The sequence below is a fragment of the Cryptotermes secundus genome, unplaced genomic scaffold (genome assembly GCF_002891405.2).
Source record: "Cryptotermes secundus unplaced genomic scaffold, Csec_1.0 scaffold557, whole genome shotgun sequence".
NCBI classification, from domain to species: Eukaryota; Metazoa; Arthropoda; class Insecta; order Blattodea; family Kalotermitidae; genus Cryptotermes; species Cryptotermes secundus.
This window is the reverse complement of record NW_019735564.1, coordinates 882,942-907,063: the sequence shown is the minus strand read 5'-3', so window position 1 is coordinate 907,063 and position 24,122 is coordinate 882,942. Positions and strand designations below refer to the sequence as shown.

At 38.7% G+C, this 24,122-nt stretch overlaps 1 protein-coding gene across 3 annotated transcripts in view; it reads left to right on the top strand.

The window, feature by feature from the left end:
- Window positions 1-24,122, top strand: part of LOC111869610 (cubilin) — a 253,251-nt gene that overhangs the window by 187,402 nt on the left and 41,727 nt on the right. For all 3 annotated transcript variants that reach the window (XM_033753496.1, XM_023861259.2, XM_023861260.2), the window contains exons 52-60: window positions 363-542; window positions 3,067-3,286; window positions 6,857-7,041; window positions 8,611-8,751; window positions 13,630-13,795; window positions 16,274-16,468; window positions 17,735-17,858; window positions 21,140-21,366; window positions 23,628-23,836. In XM_033753496.1, the coding sequence (XP_033609387.1) occupies window positions 363-542; window positions 3,067-3,286; window positions 6,857-7,041; window positions 8,611-8,751; window positions 13,630-13,795; window positions 16,274-16,468; window positions 17,735-17,858; window positions 21,140-21,366; window positions 23,628-23,836 (1,647 nt within the window). The remainder of the gene's footprint in view (window positions 1-362; window positions 543-3,066; window positions 3,287-6,856; window positions 7,042-8,610; window positions 8,752-13,629; window positions 13,796-16,273; window positions 16,469-17,734; window positions 17,859-21,139; window positions 21,367-23,627; window positions 23,837-24,122) is intronic.

The following is a 24,122-nucleotide window of genomic DNA, read 5'->3' as shown; positions in this document are numbered from 1 at the left end:
CCGCCGCCGCCATCATTTATTCATCCTATCAAGATGAGACCAAGTCTAAATTTTTGTTCTGTACAGTTAAGAAATTTCATCAAATATGATGTTATAAAGTAAGTACTATTTGAATTCAGTGAGAAGCCAGGATAGCTCAGTCATTATACCAACAGGCTATGGGCAGGATGACTTGGGTTTATAGCATTCATCATTTGTATCTGCAACTCAAATATCAAAATTGTTTTGTCCTCTTAGAGTCATATATTTCAGTGGACAGATGAAACTGAGAGCAATAGGTATTCACAGTATACTAGCTAATTTATCACAAAATGAATTATTTCTATGATCTTATATTACAAGTTTGAATGATACTGTTACAGGCAACACAGAGTTCTAGTGGAACAGTGGACTTCATGTTGCAGTATTCCACATTTGATTGTGGAGGTTCAATCTCTGGTCCTGTAGAGGTGGTGACAAGTCCTATGGCATCCAATGGGATGTACCCGCCAAACACTGCATGCGTGTGGGATGTCACATATCCTTCAGGGTCTGTCATAAATGTGGGTATCTTGTAATGCAGCCATTAAGATAGTATCTTTAAGGATGTAATCATGTAATTATCAGTTTTAGAGACTAGAGTTCTGTGAGCAGTATGTGGCATGCATGATTTGGAACTTTCATGGCAGTGTATTATTTTAGTAAACAGAGTCCAAATACATTCATACTGATGAATGAATGTATTTGGACTCTGTTATGTCGGGGTACACAGTAGCGTAGTTGGTTGAGGGGCTATGCTACAAGCCAGAAGGTCGCGGGTTCAAGTCCTGATGAGGTCATTGAATTTTTTTCAGTTGACCTAATCCTTCCAGCCACACTATGGCCCTGGGGTCGACTCAGCCTCTAACAGAAATGAGTACCAGGAATTAATTAAATAATTTTCCTGGGGAGTAAAGCGCGGCCAGCGCGTAAGGCTGACAACCTTACTGCCATCTTTGAACCGATTGTCTAGATAATGTGGGACCCTCAACGTCTCACAACCATATGGGCCTTCACGGCCTGTTACAGGGATAGCTTTACTTTTTTTTTTACTTTACTCTGTTATTTCAGATAATTTTCATAAAAATATGACAGTTTAGGAACTGCCTCTATTATGAGACTTAAAAGCAGGCATTTTTCTCTTTCGGGTGTTATTTCAATGAATGGTGACTTTCTGTGCTGCAGCAATAATAACAACAACAACAACAACAATAATAATAATGATAATAATGTCATGTGTTGGGTGTGTCACGTGACAAATAACTTCACGCCGTTTTGGGTCTAGCAAATTTATTGCACATTCGCTCTTACGCTTATACAATTGACAATTTTACAACTACTACCATCTGCAGTTTCACAAATACTTCTCCTGCTGTAGTCACTGCCATGCACTTGATACAACCTGACTCGGCAACTCCTAGATCGAAACTGACTGGTTACTCTCTCTAGTAACTCACTACTCTGAATAGTGATCGCTGCTCCTTATTTAGGCTTGGCACAGACAACACAGAAAACAGTTACGTGATTAGGTACCACTGTTACATAACTTCGTGTTTACCGATTGCCTAGCAACAGTCATTACATGGGCTCCCCTGTTGCATGACGCTGTGTTTACCGATTGCCTAGCAACAGTCACTGCCCGGGTTCCCCTGTTGCGTGATGTCACAGCCTAGTGGGGAGGGGTGTTTACCGAGCGTTGTGTAATGGTGGAAAGATTGGGGGTATGTGACGTCACTTGATAGAACGCAGAGTTCACGTGACCCCTACTTCCTGTGGCGCCATCCACATCACAATAATAATAATAATGTGACATGTTGCGCAAACGAGAACCCCCCCCACCAGCAGCAGTGACGCGGCGGGTGAGTCAGCGCTCCCCTCCCCCTCCTCCGCACGGTAACGTAACGGTGACGCAACAGGATTGTTACGGTAGTAACAACGGTTACTACCGCTAGCGCTGCTAGCAACACAGCGCCAGGCAACAAGGCCGTTTTCTGTATTGTCTGATCGAGGCTACATGAGGAGCAGCGAAGGCTATTCACAGTCAGTTGTACTGAGTCAGTCAGTGAGTCAGTGCGTTACCAACGAGTTCTCAGTTCGCAAGTTACGAGCTACAGACGTGTGTGTAATTGTGTAATTGGGAGTGTGTGATACAGTGATACATAGCTCCCCTACTGTCAACGTGTGGACTACTGAACCCAGAGTGAGCTGATTTGCGCATTGGGTTATAAAGTGTGAAACCCCGCAACAGCGGTAACAGATTAATGCGATTAGGGTTATAAGTCGTGAAACCCCGCAACTGTGTGATAATTAATTGTAGCCGTTATTTGTAGATTGTTAAATAAACCAATTAACCATCTCTACGGCGTCTTCAGTAACGTAAACACGTTACAATAATAATAATAATAATAATAATAATGTCTTTATTGAATACATAGGTGTTGTATGTAGTAATACATGTTACTAGTGCTCTAAGAGTTCCACAGAGCTGGGCCCTTCTTGAGAAACCGCCAGTTGTTCAGCCACTTATGACATTACCAACATTTATGGAACCTTAAGGTTTGTTACCATGTTCACAAAAGCCATCCACTGGTCCCTATCCTGAGCCAGATCAATTCAGTCCATACCACCCCATCCTTTCTTTCTAAGAGTCATCTTAATCTTATTCTCCCACCAATGTCTAGGTCTTTCTAGTCGTCTCTGTCCTTATGGCTTTCTGACCAAAATCCTATATGTATTCCTCTTCATTCCCATGTTACATACATACTACATGCCCTGCCCATCTCATCCTCCTTCACTTGATCATTTTAATTATACTTGATAAAGAGTACAAGTTATGATGAACACCTAATTATCATAATTTTAATTTGGTAGTTTGACTAGATTTTCATTTAAGAAACTTGTTTTGTATGTAATGTTCATACTTTACTGTTAAATGAAAGTTTATATGAGAAAACATCCTTGAACCCCTCCATTCTCTCTTTGCCACATCATATTCATTACTTATTTCTAAGAAATTTATCAGAGGTTTCAACCATGTTGATGGTACAGATAACATTCGTCGCCATGAGGCTTGAGAGTGACTGCAGCCATGATTACCTTCGTATTCGGAATGGACCACGTCCGTCATCTCCACTCATCAACACATACTGTGGTACCAACATCCCAATGCCAGTTCTGTCAGAATCCAATGCTTTATGGATTGAATTCTATTCTGATGGTTCCAATGAAGACCAAGGATTTGTCCTGAGGCTGGAGTCTGTGTTTGAAGGTGAATTTTCAACACTGTACTCACAGATTGTATGTATTTAAAGAGGTACAGTTCTCATATGGGGTGGCTTGTGAAGGTTGGTCTTTTATCTCCAATTTTCAGCATGTTAATGTCAACCTGCAGTCCATATTTCATGACACATTATGTTTACTTCAGTGGTCAATGATGGTGCCATATTGAATACCAGTAAAGAATCACATAAAATATTATACTGTTTCCTGTCTAAATCAGGGACGTGAACATCAGAACAAAAAGCTAATTAAAAGCATGCATACACAGTCCAGTAAAATATAGGTAAATAGAATTCTTCTGAAATAATAAAAATAAATTACACTTATTTCTTGATCCAAGTGAGCAGCTCCTCCCCTCTCTACCCTACTGAATTTCCAGGAGGGGGATTGCTGCCATTGTCCCTGATTCACTTTTTGTGTTCCAAATGCCCCCCCCCCCAGTTAGTCTGGGGTGTCCAAGCTAGCAGTGATTCAGAGAAAGGTTCTTCTTCAGTGCTAAGTATTTAATAACAATAAGAACAACAACATTAACACAAAATTAAATAACAGTAACTAAACACTCATATCAACAAATTGAATATTATTGTTCACTCTTGCACTCAGCTGCTTGTAGAGTACAAAATAAATCACAAACAAAAATACAATAAGAGTATGTAATTGACAAGAACTCAGAGCGCTGAATAATCTTTGCTCTAGAGGTATATAACTACCTTCTTGTAATCTCATTAACTAGCCCTCCAGAAACACATTCTTGGGGCAATGCTGACAAGAAAAAACATAATATATATCTCAGCTCGACTCACTTAACAACATACGCATGCAGGAGATAATTACTACCATACAAAGGGGGCACTAAGGAAGCCCCAATGATATCACAGTATTTAACTGAACGCCCAACATTTATCTCTCTTCCGCAAGGTGGTCAGAGCCCCTGATGGTCAAAACAACAGACCAAAGCAGAATTTTGAATGGGTTTTCAAAACCGAACTCCCACCTACCTCTGATGCCTGGTGACCCACTGAGAAGGGTTCTCACTCCATTTATCCGGACCAAGCTGGCAGACAGAGTATACTAGAACAATTGGGGGGGGGGAGAACAGGGAAGGTGAGTGCCTGGCCATCGGATGGTACCAGAACAACTACAATCAAGGCATATGTAAACATGGCTCACAAGTTCTTCACCATGTTCATTATTACTTGTAAATGTTCGGGGATCAGAAAGACAGAGAACCAATTGCATATCTATAACTTTATTTTAAACGGTATTTAAAAAATGTGATCCGTAAGAATTTTAAGATTACTGTCTTTTTGGATATAATGTCATGTAGTCCGTTGAAAGTTAACCAACATTTCGGAGGAACATATTGCCTCCATCTTTAGGGTCAAAGAATAAGCGTAGCAAGAAACCAGCATCAAATCAGATAGCAAACAGAGCTCTTAATCTGAAACCACTGAATTTGTAGATTATTTGAACAAAGTGCATAATATGGTTGCATAATGGGGACATTTCTGTATTCACATGCTTCATTTCTGAAACTGATCTTGGCAAAATTTTGTATTGAGGGCCTTTGCCAAAGGTTGCAAAGTGAATTTAATTTTGATATGTATTATTCGATATAAATCCCTGATAAGCTATGTCAATTTGCTGTGTATTGCAGTGGTACACACAACAGTCTGAAGACAGTGTGAAAATATAAATAATACCTTACATGAAGCTTAAATCAAACTTTATCAATTTTCTCATAAATGGTTCATTATACCAAAAATTTATATATATAAAATACATTTTATTCAGAAACATTAACCTTCAGTCATTTCAATATGGTTTCATATTTTGGAATATTAAAGGAGAGATCAGGGGCACATGGTACTATAGTTTGTTGAGACACTATACTACAAGCTGGAAGGTTGCAGGTTAAAATTCCAATAAGGTTATTGAATTTTTTAATTTACCTAATCCTTCCAGCTGCACTATGGCCCTGCAGTCGACTCAGCCTTTAACAGAAATGAGTACCAGGAATTTTCCTGGGGAGTTAAAGGGCAGCTGGTATGTAAGACTGACAACCTCACAACCATCTGAGAGCCGATGTTCTAGAAAATGTGGGAGCCTCTACATCTCAGAATCATATAGGCTTCCTTGGCCTGTTACAGGGAGAGCTTTATCATTCTTTTAAAGGAGAGATTAGATGAGTTTCAAACAGATGCTTCTAAGAACTCGTTAGTTTCTTTCACTTTTCAGAACATATGACCTACATTGAAAATAAATTCATATACATAAATAGGAGGATCTAATTCTCTCTAAGGTGTTTATGTAAGGTGGGCATACAAATGTGATATAGGATTGTCATCAACTGTTGTCAGAGGATGTAGAATTGTGTGTCTGTCTAGTTCTTATCAGGAAAGTTCAGGTTTTATGATGCACATTTAGATGAAGCCCTTCTCTGGGAAACTAAATGGTTCTACAGGTATATTCATTTACAACAATTATGAAACATAATAATTAATAAAATATTACTGGTGACAATTACTAATTAAGTGGTAACCAAGTGTAAGTGAATTTGAAGCCCCAAATGCAAGTCAGGTAAGTTACAAAGCACATTCTTGGAATTTCTTTTGAATATTGTTTCTTTAAATCAACACAGTACTTTGAAATAATTAATTTAGTGTCATTTAGAAGTTAATTTTGAATCTGTAGATTTCCTTTTGGATCATTGTTAGCAGGAAATATTGACACAGCACCCTTATCACAAAATAATCGCACCATCTACATCTAGAAAGTTGCATGACAGACCATATATGAGGGACAGTGCCATTTCAGCTTTCAGTTATTATATAGAAGTAAACTTGTTGACTGTGCACGTACACTCTGGATAGAAAACAGAGTGTGTACCTTAAAACTAATGATGGTCAGGACTATTTTTCATCTTGGGAAAGAGTTAAGCAAGAGGTTCCTAAGGGTCGGTTTTGGGACCACTTCTATTTATTCTTCTATAACTTCTATAAATTAGTACAGTCCTATACAATAATACAAACAATAATACAAACACTGATACAGTTGTAGTCAGTACATAAACTGTGTGATTATATTATCTGTAGGAGAGACAATCAAGACAAAGTGTTCATTGAGAAGTTGATTTATAATATTCATCAATACTATAAAAAACATGTTCAGTGAGATAGCTTTTTAATAAAATTTGAATTCTTTAATATCTTTGGATAGCAATTTAATGTTTGACGGTAAGTGGTTATAAATCTTGCTACCCGAGAAAAGCACTCTTTTTTGAACTGTTGATAGATTTGTAGAAGGTAAATCTATCTAATGATGTGGGTTGGTTTTAACTGACTCAGGTTCATATCCAATGAGAGGGATTTGTATTTTTGATGCTGAATCGTCAAATTCTAATTACACAGGATTGATTAATTATTTATGATAGTTCACGTTTTTTCTTTCTTTCTTTATTTCTCCCTCTCTCTCTCTTTTTTCTGTTCATTAGTTGTATTGAGGGGAATAACACCCAGTAAGGCTTCTAACATGGCAATGATTTATGCTTTTGTTGCAGGTTGTGGAGGGCTGCTGCATACCAAAGGCAACACATTTACTTCCCCTAAATACCCAGGGAAGTATCCACCAAATTCAGAGTGTACATGGGACATCCAAGTGAAAGATGGCTACTTTATCTCTCTTAGCTTCATAGAGCGCTTTGATATAGAGCAGTCAACAGAATGTTCTGAAGACTTTGTGCAGGTAGTAGGTCATTGTTACACATAGCATAGCATTCTGAAAAGATGCTTGTGTGTCCACCATGTTATTTTGTGAATCAAACAGCTGTGTAAGGTGGAGGGTTTTTGCTCACAGAAGCAGGCTAGAGTATGATGTATGTTAATCTAACCATTAGTAGACTCCTTACAGAACCCCCAGGAGATTTTGGCTGCATCTTCACACCAAGGAGAGAGTTCCCAGCTGGAACACTGATTGCAGAAGCCATCCCTGCTGTATGCTCTGGAGATAACAGAGCTCCAACCAATCATCATAGCTGGACCCATAATTGAGCCCAGCTGAGACCCTGGCCCTCCTGAGAGAAGGACCCCCCCATCCACTGCCAATTCCACAGTTTCCATTTGTTCTCTCTGATGGCTGGATTTTCCATTCCCATCAAGAAATCTCTTTCAGTTTCTCCTCAATGGACCCCTCACCAGAGCCCTTGGGAGATATGCCCATTTCTGTAGAGTCAGAAGACCCAGTAATTGATCCCTGTAATGTAGCAAAAACTCTTCATAACAACAGGAGACCACATAAATGAGCCATCCAGTGCAAGGGGAATTTTTCTTCCTCCAGTATATTGATGAAGGGAAACCTCTATCCCATCTCTTGTCCTTTGAAGAACCATGATCACTCTCCTGGGCTAGACCTATAACTGAGCTCCAGCTGAGCCCTCATTTCCTTAAGGGGAACCATCTTTTTGACCACTTCTGTACTAGGCAATCCAGTTCTGCTTATCGATGGTCTGGTTGCTTGCCCCAATTTATAAAAACCCCCACCCTCAGTGGACTCTCATTAGAGCCCCTGAGAGATTTTGGTCACTGTAGGAAGATCTATCCCCCCCATAAAGCTATGCATGTGGAGCAATGGCTGCCTTATAGTGGAATGTTGCCTTGTATCCAAGGGAACCACTCACCTAACTGCTATGCAGGCCCCAATGTGGTAGCTCACACTTTACCTTAGGCACTACCTCTTCCAGTCAGCCAGCCCAGGCTCTTTGTCCCCAGGTAGGCCAGCTTGCTGCCACAGGAAGGCAGATGGGGTTACTTGGTTCCCAAATGCAGTTATTAAAATATGGCTAAAGTGTATGCTACATGTAATGCTTGAAAGTGTGTTGTTGTGATAATCTGCTCATATAAACAAATTTTATTTTCCCTGATGTCAGAATGATCGCATTTGAATTAATGACCATACCTGTCTGTAAGTACTTCCATTCACCCACAATTTCAATTAAGGAAACACACTGGCAGATTCGTGTGGATTATTTGTTCTTGTATTCAAATGCACAGTAATATAATTTATATATACATGGAATTAGCACTTTTGTTTCATTACCCTCACAAGCTGATTCCAACTAGAACAGGCTAGTCCATCATGAAGAGGAGTATTAAGTAAGGAGTTTCTCAATAGGTATTTTTTGGCAGTCTTGACTTAGTTCATCTCTCTTAGGTGTGAACATTGTTCTTTATGCTTTTATCATATGCTTGTAATTTATGTTCCTTATGATGTTGAATTCCATTGTTGAGCATTTTCAGAATTTAAATGGCTTTTCAGGTGTTTGATTTTGTGAATGATGAATGGGTGTCCCTGCTGAAGCTTTGTGGTAGGGATCTACCTGCCATGATCAATTCAACAGGATCACAGATGCGAGTATTGTTCCATAGCAATGCAAGAGGCAGCAATAATGGGTTTAAGGTAATAAGCTTTTTTGGTTTCAATCCCTTTCAAGACCACTTGTTCCAGTGATACTTTTCTCAGTTCTAGACAAATTCTGGAGTAATAAATGCTAATAACTTACTGATAAATAAATTCATATTTAGATATTATTTATGACAGACTGTAGCCATAGTAGCTGATTTATTTACTGCTTAATAAATTTTGTTAAAAGATTTCAATGCCTGAGTAGGTAAGGAAGACATTTTCAAACCAACAGTTGGGGATGAGAGCTTGCATGAAATTAGTAATGATAATGGAGTTAGAGCAGTAAATTTGTCACATCAAAAAATCTTACTGTCAAAAGTACAATGTTCCCACATCATAACATCTATAAATTTACTAGGACATCTCCTGATGGGAAGACACACAATCAAATCAAACATATTTTGTTAGAAAGGAGACTGCATTCAAGTGTACTTGATGTTCAGTCATTCGGGGCAGCAGATTGTAATACTGACCACTACCTGGTGGTGGCAAAGGTTAGGGAAAGACTGGCAGTGAGCAAACAAACAACACATAGAGTTCATATGGAGAGGTTCAATCTCAGGAAATTAAATGAGTTAGAGGGTAAAGAGCAGCAGCATGTTAAAATCTCAAATAGGTTCATGCCTTTGGAAAATTTAGACACTGAGGTGGATGTTAAAATACTTGGGTAACTATTAGAGAATATATAAAAATGTCTGCCAAAGAGAGTCTAGGTTACATGAACCGAAGAAGCATAAGCCACGGTTTGATGAAGGATGATCGAAATTATTAAACCAAAGAAAACAAGCCAAATTGCAATAGTTACAAGATCCAAGCAAAATAAATGGGAATAATCTGAACAACATAAGATGTGAAACCAGCAGGCATTTCAGGAATAAAAAGAGGGAATATCTGAAAGACAGAATTGATGAGCTTGCAATGAACAGTAAGAACAAGATCATTAGAGATCTGTATAGAGGAATAAATTACTTTAAGAGAGTCCATGATTTACTTAAACCGTCTTGCAGTGCATACACTCATTTATCTCCTTCTCTCCCTCGCACTACATGTTTAGGCATAATAATGCCATCTTCAGGTGCTTACTTATCCACACCAAACTAATTCATTGCATGCCTTGTTCTCATATTAAAATAACTAAAATATGTATCTATCATATACATTGTCAAACGTTAAAAATATTAAAATTGTTCAGGATACCACATTGCTACGTCGCACCTCACTACGCCAGTCACGCCCATTCTCCTCTGTTGGAGCACTCCTTCACTATCTTGTGTGTGTTGTGCTTTTGTTGTGTCTTGCTCCTGTGACTGCATGTGTTATACAGTATAACACACGCAGTCACAGGAGCAAGGAGTGCTCCAACAGAGGAGAATGGGCGTGACTGGCATAGTGAGGTGCGACGTAGCGATGTGGTATCCTGAACAATTTTAATATTTTTAACGTTTGACAATGTATATGATAGATACATATTTTAGTTATTTTAATATGAGAACAAGGCATGCAATGAACTAGTTTGGCATGGATAAGTAAGCACCTGAAGATGGCATTATTATGCCGAAACATGTAGTGCGAGGGAGAGAAGGAGATAAATGAGTGTATGCACTGCAAGACGGTTTAAATAAATCACGGACTTAAATCAGTGCAACAGGACGCTAAAATATAACATTACTTTAAGAGAGGTTACCAACTTGGAAGTATCTTCATGAAGGATGAGAATGGTGATCTGCTTGTAGATTCCAACAACATTCTGAGTAGGTGGAAGAATTACTTCTCACAGTTATTGAATGTACATAGGGTCAGTGATGTTATGCAGATATAAATACATACAACTGAGCCATTACTACCTGATCCCATCCCTTTTGAGGTTGAAATTGCTATTGCAAAATCGAAACGGTATAAATCGACAGGTAGTGATCAAATACTCACAGAACTTATTCAAATAGGAGGTGAAATATTATGTTTTAAGATCCCTAAGCTAATTAGTTCTATTTGGAATAATGAAAAAGAAATCCTGATCACTGGAAGGAGTATATTATTGTACCAGAAGAAGGGTGATAAAACTGACTGTAGTAATTGTCCTGGGATATCGCTGCTATCAAATTGATACAAGATTTTATCCAATATTCTTCTCCCAAGGTTAAGTTCATACATAGGTGAAATTATTGGGGATCATCAGTGTGGGTTTTGACATAAAAGATCAACTGCAGCTCAGATCTTTTGCATTCATCAGATACTGGAGAAGAAGGGAGAGTACAATGAGAGAGTACTTCAGCTGTTCATAGACTTCAAGAAAGCCTATGATTCAGTTAGGAGGGAAGTATTGACGATATTCTGAATGAGTTTGGGGTATCCATGAAACTAGTTAGGCTGATTAAAATGTGTTTAAATGAAACATATAGTAAAGTCCTTATAGGTAAATATTCGTCTAATAATTTTCCTGTCCAGAATGGTCTAAAACAAGGAGATGCTTTATTGCCACTGCATTTCAACTTTGCTTTAGAATATGCCATTAGGAAGGTCCAGGAAAACCAGGTTGGACTGAAATTAAATGGGACACATCAGCCATTGGTCTGTGCTGATGATGTGAATTTAATGGGTGATAATGTAGATACCATAATGAAGAACACACAAACTTTAATTGACACTCGTAAGGATGTTGGTTTAGAAGTAAACACAAAGAAACCTAAGTATATGTTGCTGTGTTGTCATCACTGGAATGCAGGCAAAATTCATGATGTAAGGATAGCTAATGGATGTTATGAAGAAGGCACATTTCAGATATTTGGGAATAACTATAACAAACCTAAACTTCATTCAAGAGGAAGTTGAGAGGAGACTGAATTAGCATAATGCTTGCTACTATTCAGTGCAGAACCTTTGTCTTCTCATCTGCTGTCTAAAAACATAAAAATTAGAATATACAAAACTATAATTTGCCTGTGGTTCTGTTCGGATGTGAAACTTGGTCTCTGACATTAGGGGAGGAGCATAGACTGAGGGTGTTTGAGAACAGGGTGTTGAGGAGAATATTTGGACTGAAGAGAGATGAAGTGACAGTAGGTTGGAGAAAACTGCGCAGTGAGGAGCTTAATAACTTGAACTCTTCACCAAATATAGTTAGAAAGGTAAGTCAAGGAGGATGAGATGGGCAGGGCATATAACATGAAGGGAGGGGAGGGGGGAAGAGAAGGAGAATGCATGTAGGATATTGGTGGGAAAGCCAGAAGGAAGGAGACCACTAGGAAGACCAAGACGTAGGTGGATGGAAAATATTAAAATGGATCTTAGAGAGATAGGATGGGATGATATGGATTGGATTGATCTGGCTCAGGATAGGGACCAGTGGAGGGCTCTTGTGAACACAGTAATGAACCATCAGGTTCCATAAAATGCTGGGAAGATCTTGAGTAGCTGCACAGTTGGCAGCTTCTCAAGAAGAGCTCAGGTCCAAAAGTGAGTGAATATATTAGTGATAAATAATGGTCACATATAATTTTAATCACTTGAGATGTCTAGTAGATATTTAGTGTTTTAACTTATCAGATGAGATATAGGCCCACTTCTGACACCCAACAATATAAAGTGACAAGAATCATAATCATAAACTTATATTTTGATGTTAATTAGAAAAGTATACCAAATTATACATGAACTGCATGTTTCAACCATATTCACTCTCCATTCAGATTTATGGTTGAAATACATAGCTCAAGTACATATTTGGTGTGCTACTGTAAATAACATCAGACTATCAATGTAGGTTTGTATTATTTAATAATATCTCTCTTTATTTTGAGTGATGGAAGTATACCTTAACCACGAAGTACAATATAGGACAATGGAAGGTTTTAATACAGACTTCTGCAGAAAGAGCTCTGTCTTCTGGAATATAATGCCATGTGGTCCAATAGAAGTAACAAATGTTGCAGAGGAATATGTTGCCTCCATCTTCAGGGTCAAAGAGTAAGCCAAGCAAGAAACCAACATGAGGTAGGCAGCAGGCCCAGAAGATGGAACTCTTCCTAGCCACTGCTATGAGAACCATAAATTCAACAGACTGGTGTAGAATTTAAATTTATATTTTATTTCATTTGTATGATGAAATGTGAAATTGAAATGTAAATTGTGATGTATAAATACTAGTATTTATTTAGTGTAACTTATCTTACATTGTATTAACTCATGAGCTGTAATCTAGTGAATTACTTGCCACAATTTGCTAATAGGTCATGACCTGCATTTTGAAGAATATTGAAGTTGTTCTTAGCATAGTATAAAAGTACAATCTTGTTTTGTTTTCTTTGCTTGATGCTTCAAATTTTTTCAGTAACCAGGCTGAAGTGCTCTGTGTATTCAGTCCAAATTCACATAAGTGTGTGAAATTATAGCAGAAATTTTTAAAATGTTGCCATATGGCATAATGTTCCTAGAATTAAGATATGATATTGGAAGAGAAATGATAAAATATTATCCCTATGTTTAAGTGCCATACCATGAGGACGTCTGGGAGAGTGAAGGTAAAACCTATAACACAGTGTTAAGTCTGACCCAGATTGCCCATTGTAATAGATAGGCTGGACAAATTTATCCATTTGGATAAATTTACCACTGTCTGAAGTTATGTAAGCAAAATTAATGTAAGTACTAGGGGTAAGGATTTCTTTAAAATGTCTATTATCCTCAGCTTGTCTCATTCTTCACACTGAAAACAATGTCAGATACTATGACTCCTGAGACCAGCAGTGAAAGGATTAAGCCATCTGTTGATTTATTCCCTCTGAGAGACGAATATGCTTTATCTCTTATGGATGTATCTATCTTCACATTTTATAATACAAAGGCAGTCATCAGATATATTTTATTTTGTTGCAGGCGACATTTGATATTAAGTGTGGTGGTGTGATTTCTGGCAAGCCAAGTGGGCAGATTGTGTCCCCTGGTTTTCCTCAGCTCTATGATGCCAATCTTCAGTGCAACTATACAATAGATTATCCAGACAGATATATCAACTTGGAGTTCACCTCATTTGATTTGGAAAGTGTGTACTACATTACCCATTTTTGTATTTCCATTCAATTTCTTCCAGCCACTCATTCTATAAATCTCTCATATCATCATTGAACATCTTTCATCTCAATCTTTCAACACTGAGTCTAGTGAGTAGCACCTCTGCTTTGTATTTAGATTGTCCTGGGTTCAGATTTCAACCATAATACTAACTGTCATGATCAAGATTTTTCATAGTTTTCATCAGCCACATCCTTTCAAATTTTTCATTAATCACCCCAACATTTGACATGTATAGTAGGAGTTACTGACAGCATTCTTGAACATAACTATAAATAAATAAATAAATGGATAACTCTTAATTTGTGGCAGGAAGTAAGTACATGGATAAATTGTATGGCCAGAATCATTTTTAACACATTAAAAGCTGAAGTCGCTCTTGGGCCTAAACTTTACACCATGAACGCATACGAAAGTTCACATAAGTTATGCTTCATTGCATTCTAGACTCCAGCGCCATATGAGAGCCAATACTGAGCTGTACCCTCTGGCAACTCAATATACAGTCCCCATTACCAATTGGATAGGAGATAACATAAGACCTAGAGGTGTTTTGGACATGTTCAGGAGGAGAAACACCATCCTACTGGAATATTGATTCTAGTTTTCCACCTCATTTTCATTCATTTTGCGAAGTGAACTGTCATACTTGAACACAGTGTAGTTCTCGTTTAAATTTTACAATTTAGGATGTTACCTGTTACTAGTTTTCAGTTCACATAATGCCAGTGATATTTTTCTATATTAGATTTTCTCCATTTAACATATACTTGGTTTGTTTAAAGCCATTGTGTGCCAAAGGAATGTTAATTTAAGGTTTCACTGTAGAGGTTTTGAAATCAGTTGCCATGTGTATTTGAATGCACAGAAAGACTTACATTTTGAAATTAGGTGTAAAGAAGGCTTTTGAATTTGTTTGAAATATTAATACCTGATATTTAAGATATGTGATTGGTAAATTCTTTATCAGGGGTATTTTCTGTATAATCTATACACATATTGCAGTACTCTAAATTATTTGAAGAGTTTAGGCATTGTAAAACAAAGTTAGTTCACTTTGTAGCTATGACCCAAACAGCTGCTAGTTTGAATTTCACCATCCACATGGAATATCCCTAGGAAACAACCATATTTACCATGTTTGCATTGTTAAGGAAGCCACTGAAGTAGTCAAACAGACCCACAACTTCAAAATAGAAAATAGGTACAAAATGAGCAAAGCCTTATTTCACCTCTTTTCTTCAAAACCTTCTCCTTAACTATATGTTCCCTACCATTAGACAATACTATAATCAGCCAAGTCTACCTGACCTGCCACTTGGGCAGTGGTTGCTCAGAAGTGGATGGGTAATTTTGACGGACCATTATCTGATGGTGGTTTTTATTGACTTAGGTAACCCAACTTGTAGAGGTTTAAGTCTCTCTTGAAGGGTAGCATTTATGAGGGAACACACCTGACTTGCACCATACAGCAAGCCACAGTGATTCATTTATGAGGGAAGAGTTCATTTATTTTATATCACCAGTTTATACATTGGGAGCACTGAGTTACTCAAATCACACAACTGGTTAGACCTAATACTGTGATTTGATAAATTACTAACAGACATAAATTTAACTAGGTTTCAGGATACTGGTATTACAGTATTTAAAGAATTAATTGTTGTGACCAAACACATCCATTGACTTGTGAAGCTGGAAACATAAAGCCCCGAGATGGCTTGTAGTAATGATGTATCATCTCTCCAAGAAGCAGCATGCAATGCTAATATGAATCCCTCATTCTTAATTGGCTTGTTTCAACTGAGTTCCTTGCCCTTAAATCTAATGTATTCAATCCTATTGGTCAGAAGTAACAAATATCTCATCATCCTGTATAATGTCTTCCCACATCTGCAAGCTTTCAACTCCATGACCTACTCCAATCAGCTGGACCTGACTTCCAAATCCCATGAAAGGACTCCAAGCTCCACAATGTGCTCATATACTTTCAGCTTAAGCAAAGCAATGTAATATTTCTCTGTTCCCAATTTACTTCTATTAGTCCCAGAAAAACAAATGTATGTACTCAAATTAATTACTTCCCTTGTGGCTTCAGTCAAGCCAAATTAATGAATCAAACTTTAAAGAAACAATTAAATATGCCTATAATTCTAGATGGCTACAGTACCATGATTCTTATTTCCTCCCTTACTCCCACCTGAGACCTTTAGTAGATCTATATTGGGCCATATTTTGTTTCTATTTCAGTCATCATGAAGACAATGACTGTGTGCCAAAATGTTAGAACATTTTCAGGATATGTCATTGATAAAACCCCAGAATTGAAGTCATATGTACTTTACACATGCTTGTGGAAGGTTTTTCGTTCTCAAAGTTCTGGAGCTTTACCAATTAAGTTGTGGCTTCTAATGTTATGGCATTTAAAATGTTCTGCATTGTGCGACAGGGAATGACAGATGCTACTTTGACTGGGTAAAGATATTCCAGCGGGCGCCCTGGTCAACCTCACTAGAAGAGATTGGCAAGTACTGTGGGTCGACTATCCCACCACCCAGACGGATCAAGAACATGGTTTTGATTTCCTTCAAGTCTGACTCCACCTATCAAGCCCAGGGTTTCCAGCTCAAGTATGAAGTTGACAGTAAGTACTCTCTGCCTATATTGCATAATGGTCTCAAATTGTGGCAATATAATGATTTACACAAAGATTCAAATTCTTTATCTTTGGTGTTTCTGGTTAGCATTGCTATTTGCATTATCATTGTGTTTAACCACCTACAAAAACATATACAACAAATATAAGTATAATTCTGGTTTTATATAGTGAGAGCTATCCCTGTTACAGGCCATGAAAGCCCATAGGGTTGTGAGACATCAAGGCTCCCACATTTTCTCTATACAGTTGGCTCACAAATGGCGATAAGGTTGTCAGCTTTACACGCTGGCCACCTTTTACCCCCCAGGAAGATTTCTGGTTCTCATTTCTTTTAGAGGCTGAGTCGACCCCAGAGCCATAATGTGGCTGGAAGTATTAGGTCAGTTAACAAATCCAGTTACCGCATTGGGACTCAAACCCACGATCTTCAGACTTGTAGCATAGTGCCTCAACCAATTATGCTACTGCATGCCCCTAAAATGTGTTAGACCTCTATTATGTCAATGAAACAGAAGTGTTGAGTACAGAGTACGAAATAATATATATCTATGAGATCAGAGGCTCATCAGATAACAAGGTGGTATGAAATGACTTCTTCAACATTTTTCACCATTTTCAGAAAGTAGGGTAAAATGCAATTTTGGATTGCAAAAAAATGGAGATTTGAATCTGTGCTCTTCAAGTGGTTTTGCCACATTGATGGACCAATGATCAGTGCAGAATCCACCCATTTCATGACTCAGTTTACTGTTTTAAGCAAGGAAAGAAACTGGTATGCATAAAGCATCTGGTAAATTAACTTCATCTCAAACCAGCCTGTAATGTTTTATGCATATGTAGGAGTTGATTTGAATGCATTCGTTTTTGTGCCATGCATGTATGCATGTGCAGTGAAATGTGGGTGGAACATTTGTGGGACTTGCAGGTATGCAGGCAGAACTCTTTCAGTTGTAGCACCACTTTTCATTCATTACCTTTCCATGTGTCCAAAATTATAGTTAAAGTCTGAGTCAACCTTTCTTATTTGTCTTGCACAGTTTTTTCACCTTACTGTGCATGACAAATTGCTCAAAATGTCGGCATTATTTAGTGCTTCACATGTTTATTACTCTTCAAAATATCATGAATCCTCTCATTTGCATTTTCTTCTGTTGAAATTATGTAAATCATACATATGCTTTTTACCTCTCTGTTTGTCAACAGTCTCAAACCAGTTTCTTGTCTGAATTCTGACTAGGAATATGTTTGCAGGCTGTGGTGGACGTGTGACAAGACCTGGCATCATTGAGACCCCCAGCTTCATGGGAAGGTACTATGAAGAAGCAAACTGCTCTTGGAACATTACAGCACCTCCAGGCCAAGTCGTATTACTCAGGTAAACACAGATATATTCCAAAGTACAGAATTAGCGCTTGAAAAGTATGGAGGTGAAAGAGTATTTACATAGCTATGATGTTTGGTTCATGTATGAAAAGAGACAAGCCATTCACTTGAATGGATGAATGAATGAATGAATTGAGTGAATGTATGAATATGTAAGAGTGGGATACGAAAATCCTGCCCTTGCAGCATGACCATCAATGATCTATTGTGCTTCCCCTTTTGATTAACAATTTATTAATCCTGCACTTTGAATGAAATGTAGGACTTTATTTATGTGGGTGTCATAATAGTCACTTGGTTCCATAAAATCCTGGCCCAGGTGACAAAATCATAAATAAGCTATGACCTCACAATTACATAGGATATGTGTAGTGGATTCATCTTCTAGGCACCTTTCACAAGTGGGGTCATCTGTCAAACCCAGTTTGAAAAGGTGTCCTTTTAGGTGACCTACCTGCCTACCTACCACCTACAACTCAGCGCTACAGCCCTGGGTGAGCCTTGGCCTCCTCTACAACCAGTCTCCCCAACAATAATGGATCCATGCATGATGACCTGAGGCTCGTTGCTGAACCCCCTCTTTGCATTCACTTCTATCAGGGAATGTGATCATGAAGGGTTTATCATAGACAAGTCTCAGTATCATTTTATTAGAGCCCTTCTGTAAGATGGGTTCTTTCTTCATGTCCAAAACTTTCAGATTCAGGTTTCCATTGGTCATTGCAGTTCCATGAGGCTTACTTCTTTTGGAATGGTTCTGGTGCTGCCCCACAATATGTGGTGTGTGTTCGGTTCACACCCAATGATGAGTTGCCTTTACCTGCTGTGGCAGTAATCAGTGATGTCCCTTACTTCCTTGCTTGGTGGTGATTCATGTGAATCATATGGAAGGTAGGCTGGAGCAATAATAAGCACCCCACAGCCTCCACCATATGTGTGTTATCATCACCATGGTCGCATCCCTAGAACAGAACTCCAGCACATGTAAGACATTAATATGGTTCCTGACATAAGTACAGAATCTGGCATTATTTTCATGTAGAACAGAATAAATTGTTCCCCCAGAATTGGTTAAACCTCTTATTTGGCCCTTGCATATCCAGGGTTCTTGAATAAGTGCTACATCTGCCTTTCCCTGAGCTAGCTGCTGGCATGAAGTTTCCGTAGCTACTTTACTGTGGTGTAGGTTAATCTGGACGAATTTTGTGGTGTGTGTGTGTGTGTGTGCGTGCGTGCACGCGCGTCTTACCTTTCATTTCACTCTTTATTTACTAGGGGAGGAGGGTCTGTCTCAATCCCCTCCTCCTTTGCTTTTTCCTTTTTGTCAGACCAGGTTTCTTTCGAAGGGGTCCTCTGATCTGCTGAGGTAAATTTGGTGCCAGGAGGAGTTTCCTCTTTTGCTTCTGTTGCTCCTTTCTGGTCATCTGAGGGAATAGGCTATCCATCACCCTCCCCCTCAGACACAGATTCAGAGGATGCTGTGTTTGGCACATCTCTTTCTTCTTTTTGGTGTTATGGTGTTGGATCTTTCAGGAGCATGAGTATACCCTGTGGAAGTCCTGTAGAGAACTTGGCCTCTTAAGGATTTTGGTTGAGATTTCTCCCTGCTTGGGCATGCCTACATTCCCTGGTTGCTGAATGCCCCCAGTTCTCGCTTTGCTTTTCCTTGCTCTTGCCTTTTTCAGTTTCTGTCTGGTGGAATCAGACAAAGTCTTCTTCCCCACTGGAGTCCATCAACCCCATAGACAAGGTGTCCCAGATCTTCTCATACTGTAGGTGTGCTAGAAGATGTGGTATGTCAGAACTACTGCCTCCCAAGAGAGAGGTTTTCGGTTTAACCTCAGGCAGGTTTCTCACCGCTAGTTCATCATTGCCATTGGCTGAAATCTCAACAGCAGGTTTGCTGGTTGCAGGCAGGCCCCTTAACAGTGCACTGGAGCTTCCAGCCCCATGCTGAAGTATTTCTTGTAGGGATCTGCTTGAAGGGGAGTCCCTCTTCTCCTCTAGGCTTTGAGGACCAGTTTTTTCCTTTTTAGTTTCCGTAGGTCCCACAAGTAATGGGAATTTAAAGAGTTCACCACCCATAGCACCACCTATTGGTGGAGGGCATAAATACAACAGGGTGCTACCTGGTGCCCCAAGGGGATCGTTCATGACACTGGCTAAATTCCACTCCAGTGCCATGCAGTCCTCGTGCTTTTGGTCCTGTTGAGAATAAACCCACAGGAGCCTCCAGGACCTAAAGTGCATGTTTGGGTGGAGGGAGATAGCCCAGGTGACCAGTGGGAGTGTGGTGCTAACTGACCATGCAGTTGTGACCAAGGAAAACCGCATGAAAGGATCCCATGCGGGTGGCAAGCCATTCCACATTCCAACCCCTCCACATGGGTTGGTTAAACCTTTTTGTAGTGTTAAGCCCGAAGGTTTGTGGCACCTTAACAATACTCTAGGAAGACACCTCAAATAGCTGAAATTACCCCCATACGAGTGCTCTGCTGCATTTGTTCCAGGCAAACCATAGTAATACCTGGGAGTCATAATGCTGCTGTGTGTGAGTCTGCTGCTATTAGATGCTATTGCCCTTATGGGAGCTTAGCCACCAGTCCCAGGTTGTCATACTAATCCAGACCCCGAGACTGACATTGCCCAACAGGACCACAAGGGGGTATCCCAAAGCTGTGCCCCAACACACCCTCTGGTCCATGAGGTGCCCCTGTCAGAGACAAAGCCATGGTTTGGTGAAGTGCATTAAGGATGGTATCATTACTACTTGTAACATACACATATGACCTTAATGGGTCATGGTTACTCCCACCAGCCAGTCACTTAATACATCTGTGTTTAACCCTCTGCCTCTCAATCCATGCTTTTGTGCTGGTCATACACAGAATTTAATCAGGCTGCTCTCTCTTCGTGAATAATTGTGAATCTCTCTCTCCAAGAAGCTGTAGCTGTTTATGGCTTCAGAACAGAAGAAGTTGCATTTTTATGGATCTAACTGACTTGTGCTAGCAGGACGCATTGTCAGTAACCTAGTTGGCCTTTTTTACATTTAATTATTCCCAAGAATTTTCTTCCTTTGACTTTATATATTCTGCTAGAGTTCAGTATTTAATTTATGATGTAATGTGTTCTGTTTAGAGCTATATGTTTTAGGAACACATCTATGATGCTAACTACTTCAGATCCATAAAGGAACTAGTGATGGATGGGCATATTATAGTCCATTTAGTTAAAACCTTCATGAACATATAGTTTGTATTATTGTTACAGATTCTCTAGATTTTTCGTGGAGTCCAGCCTGCAGTGCCTCTATGACTTTGTGCGAGTGATTGATGGGGACAGCTTTAGTAATGACAGGGTGATAGCACAGATATGTGGTGACCACAGCAACTCACCACCTGTCTTGGAGTCCACTGGCAACAAAATGCTTGTTCACTTTCGGTCTGACTACAGTCGAAATTTTCCAGGTTTCACAGCAGCTGTTATTTTCAAGACAGGTGAACTTTTTGATTGTTCTTACCAATGTACCAGAATTGCTTGACACAGTGCAACAATTGCACGGATCAATTGTGGAGAGTGTGGACCCACAGCATGTAACAAACAGGTGTTGATTCCAAGTCACTCATAGAGTAGCATATGCCTTGCAGAAAGCAGAAAGTCTTACCATCTGTGTTGGCTTATGTCTGTTTACATTTTTACAGTTTCATCTACTAAATGGATTGTCAGAATCATAATTATCAAATTCAGATTTTTTGGCTATTCAGTTGAAATCCAAGCTTATGAATGGCTCTTCTGGCTGAAATATTCCCCACCTCCTGCACCTTCAGGAAAATAGAAGTATCTATGACTGGGGTTCAATTCCCAGTAGGAACAAGATTTTTCTGTTCTCCATAGCATCCAGATTGACCCTGGGGGCCACACATCCAATGGGTACAAGGGATGATTTCCTCAGGGGTGAAGCAGACCACTCACCTTCATCTAGTGCTGAGGTTAAAAATGATGTTCATGTACCTCCACTCCTCCAGGTGTCTTAATGTCATTGAGCGTAATTAATTAAGTACAGGGACAACTTTATTTTTTTTTTTACTTTTAAATTTATTAGTTTCAGAATTAAAATAAAATATTTGTTGTTCATACAGTAGTAAATTAATTTTTTATAACAAAACATGTTTTTGTTGATGGATTCACAAACCAGTAATGACTAATGTGATTAGTGGAATATTTTCACATCACAGATAGCTTTCTCCTCTGTCACATATCACATACCATTTTTTTTTTTTAATATAAGCCACACTTTCTTCCCAGAATTGATGCTTTCAAAATCAGAATGTTGCTTATGAGCAGTTCATAAAGGAAAAAAAAAGGTAATTTGTATAGGTATGGTAAAAAATATGTAGTAAGATTGCATTCTAGCACTGATGTTGTTGAGAAAGTGAAGGTGTTGAACTGTACACTGGTGGTAGAACAAATGTTTGTTGTAATTTACACCCACATTTTTATGATAAGAGAAGTGAGGAATATTTCTGTATTTTAGCATCCTGTTGAAAATCTTTAATTAAATGTCTCTGTATCCACAGTCCGTCAGTAATGCAACAATTGTTTATTCACCATTTAACACCTAACACCACATGTTTCGGCTGTAGATGGCCATCTTCAGGTGTCTTAATGCATGCAAACTGTTACACTGCTCTGATGTGCATTAAAACCGCGTGTTGCAGTCCACATAAGAATAACATAAATAATTAATTAAGATCCATTAAAATTTTCTATTAAATTTTTTTTTGTAAAATCCTATTCCACCTCATAAGGGACGTTGTCCACTTGTTTGGAGCTCCGTGATATTCCAGAAGGTTCGTTTCTGTAGCTTGTTTTTCTGTTTGTTATCCAATTGTTTTGCTACGTCTGCTATCTGTAATATGCCCCTTGCTTTTGCGCACACTCTAGCAGAGCGTGGTGTTGTCTTCACAAAGCTCCAAACAAGTGGACGACGCCCCTTATGAGGTGGAATAGGATTTTACAAAAAAAAAAAAATAATAAAATATTTTAATGGATTTTAATCAATTATTTTAAGTGGGCTGCAACCCGTGGTTTTAGCGCACATCAGAGTAGTGTAACAATTTGGGTGCATTAAGACTCCTGAAGATGGCCATCTATGGCCGAAACATGTTGTGTTAAGTGTTAGATGGTGAATAAACAGTTGTTGCATTATTGACGGACTGTGGACACATATACATTTAAGTGATGAATAATATTGATAAATGCAGTTTATATAAATCCATAAATTATTTTTTGTTTTCAGATCACATTATTTTGAGGGTGCAGCTTATATTGAAGGGTGCCTTATATTTTGGAAAATTAAATATATCCCTTTAACTCAGATAACACAAGGATCTACCATCCCCATTAGCCAAGCAAGAAACCAGCATAAAGCAGACAGCAACCCCACTATATCCAATAAAAGGAAGAAGAAAAACTTTTAACAATATAGCTGGTTGCACTATCAGGATTGTCATTGGGTGCTGTCTGCATAAGAGTACCTGGATTTAGTGATATTCTTCCAGTGCACTGTTGCTCTAGGGATAATTTGTACCACTGTACTTTTCCTCATCTTGTGAGTTCATTTTCTAGAAATTATTTCCCTCATTATTCACATTTCTTTTGAACTACACACAGTAAATGGCTGAGATGAGAATTTTTTATTTCACTCTATAGTTAAAGAAATTAATGTGCTAATGTTTGTATACTGGCTTTGTTGTAGCTTGTGGTGGGACTGTGCAAGTGAACAGCACAGCCGGCAACCTGAGGCCTGTTACCACAACAGACCCATTCATGTACTGTGGGTGGTTGATATTAGGATCACGTGATCAGCAGATCCAACTGTCTGTGACATCTCTCAACCTTACACCATGCAGCAATCTCAGCAACAATACCACACGTGTTGACAACTGCTCATGTTCATTCTTGGAGGTGTGTTCTCATCTTGTTGCCTTTCTTTATGTAATTTTCTAACCTATGTATTTTATTCTAATTGGTTCTTTTATATAAAGTTATTCCACGCAATTCTTTATAACATGAATTAATTCATACTCTCAGAAATGCTTTCATCATTTTTTATGTGCACACAGATTTTGCTTGCATGCAGAATTTATGTAGTACAGAATTTTTTTCTGTCTACTGCAATCTGTTAAAATGGGCAAAATTTCAAGAATAAGAAGATACTCATTTTATTTACTAGCTCAGTTTCTCCCATTAT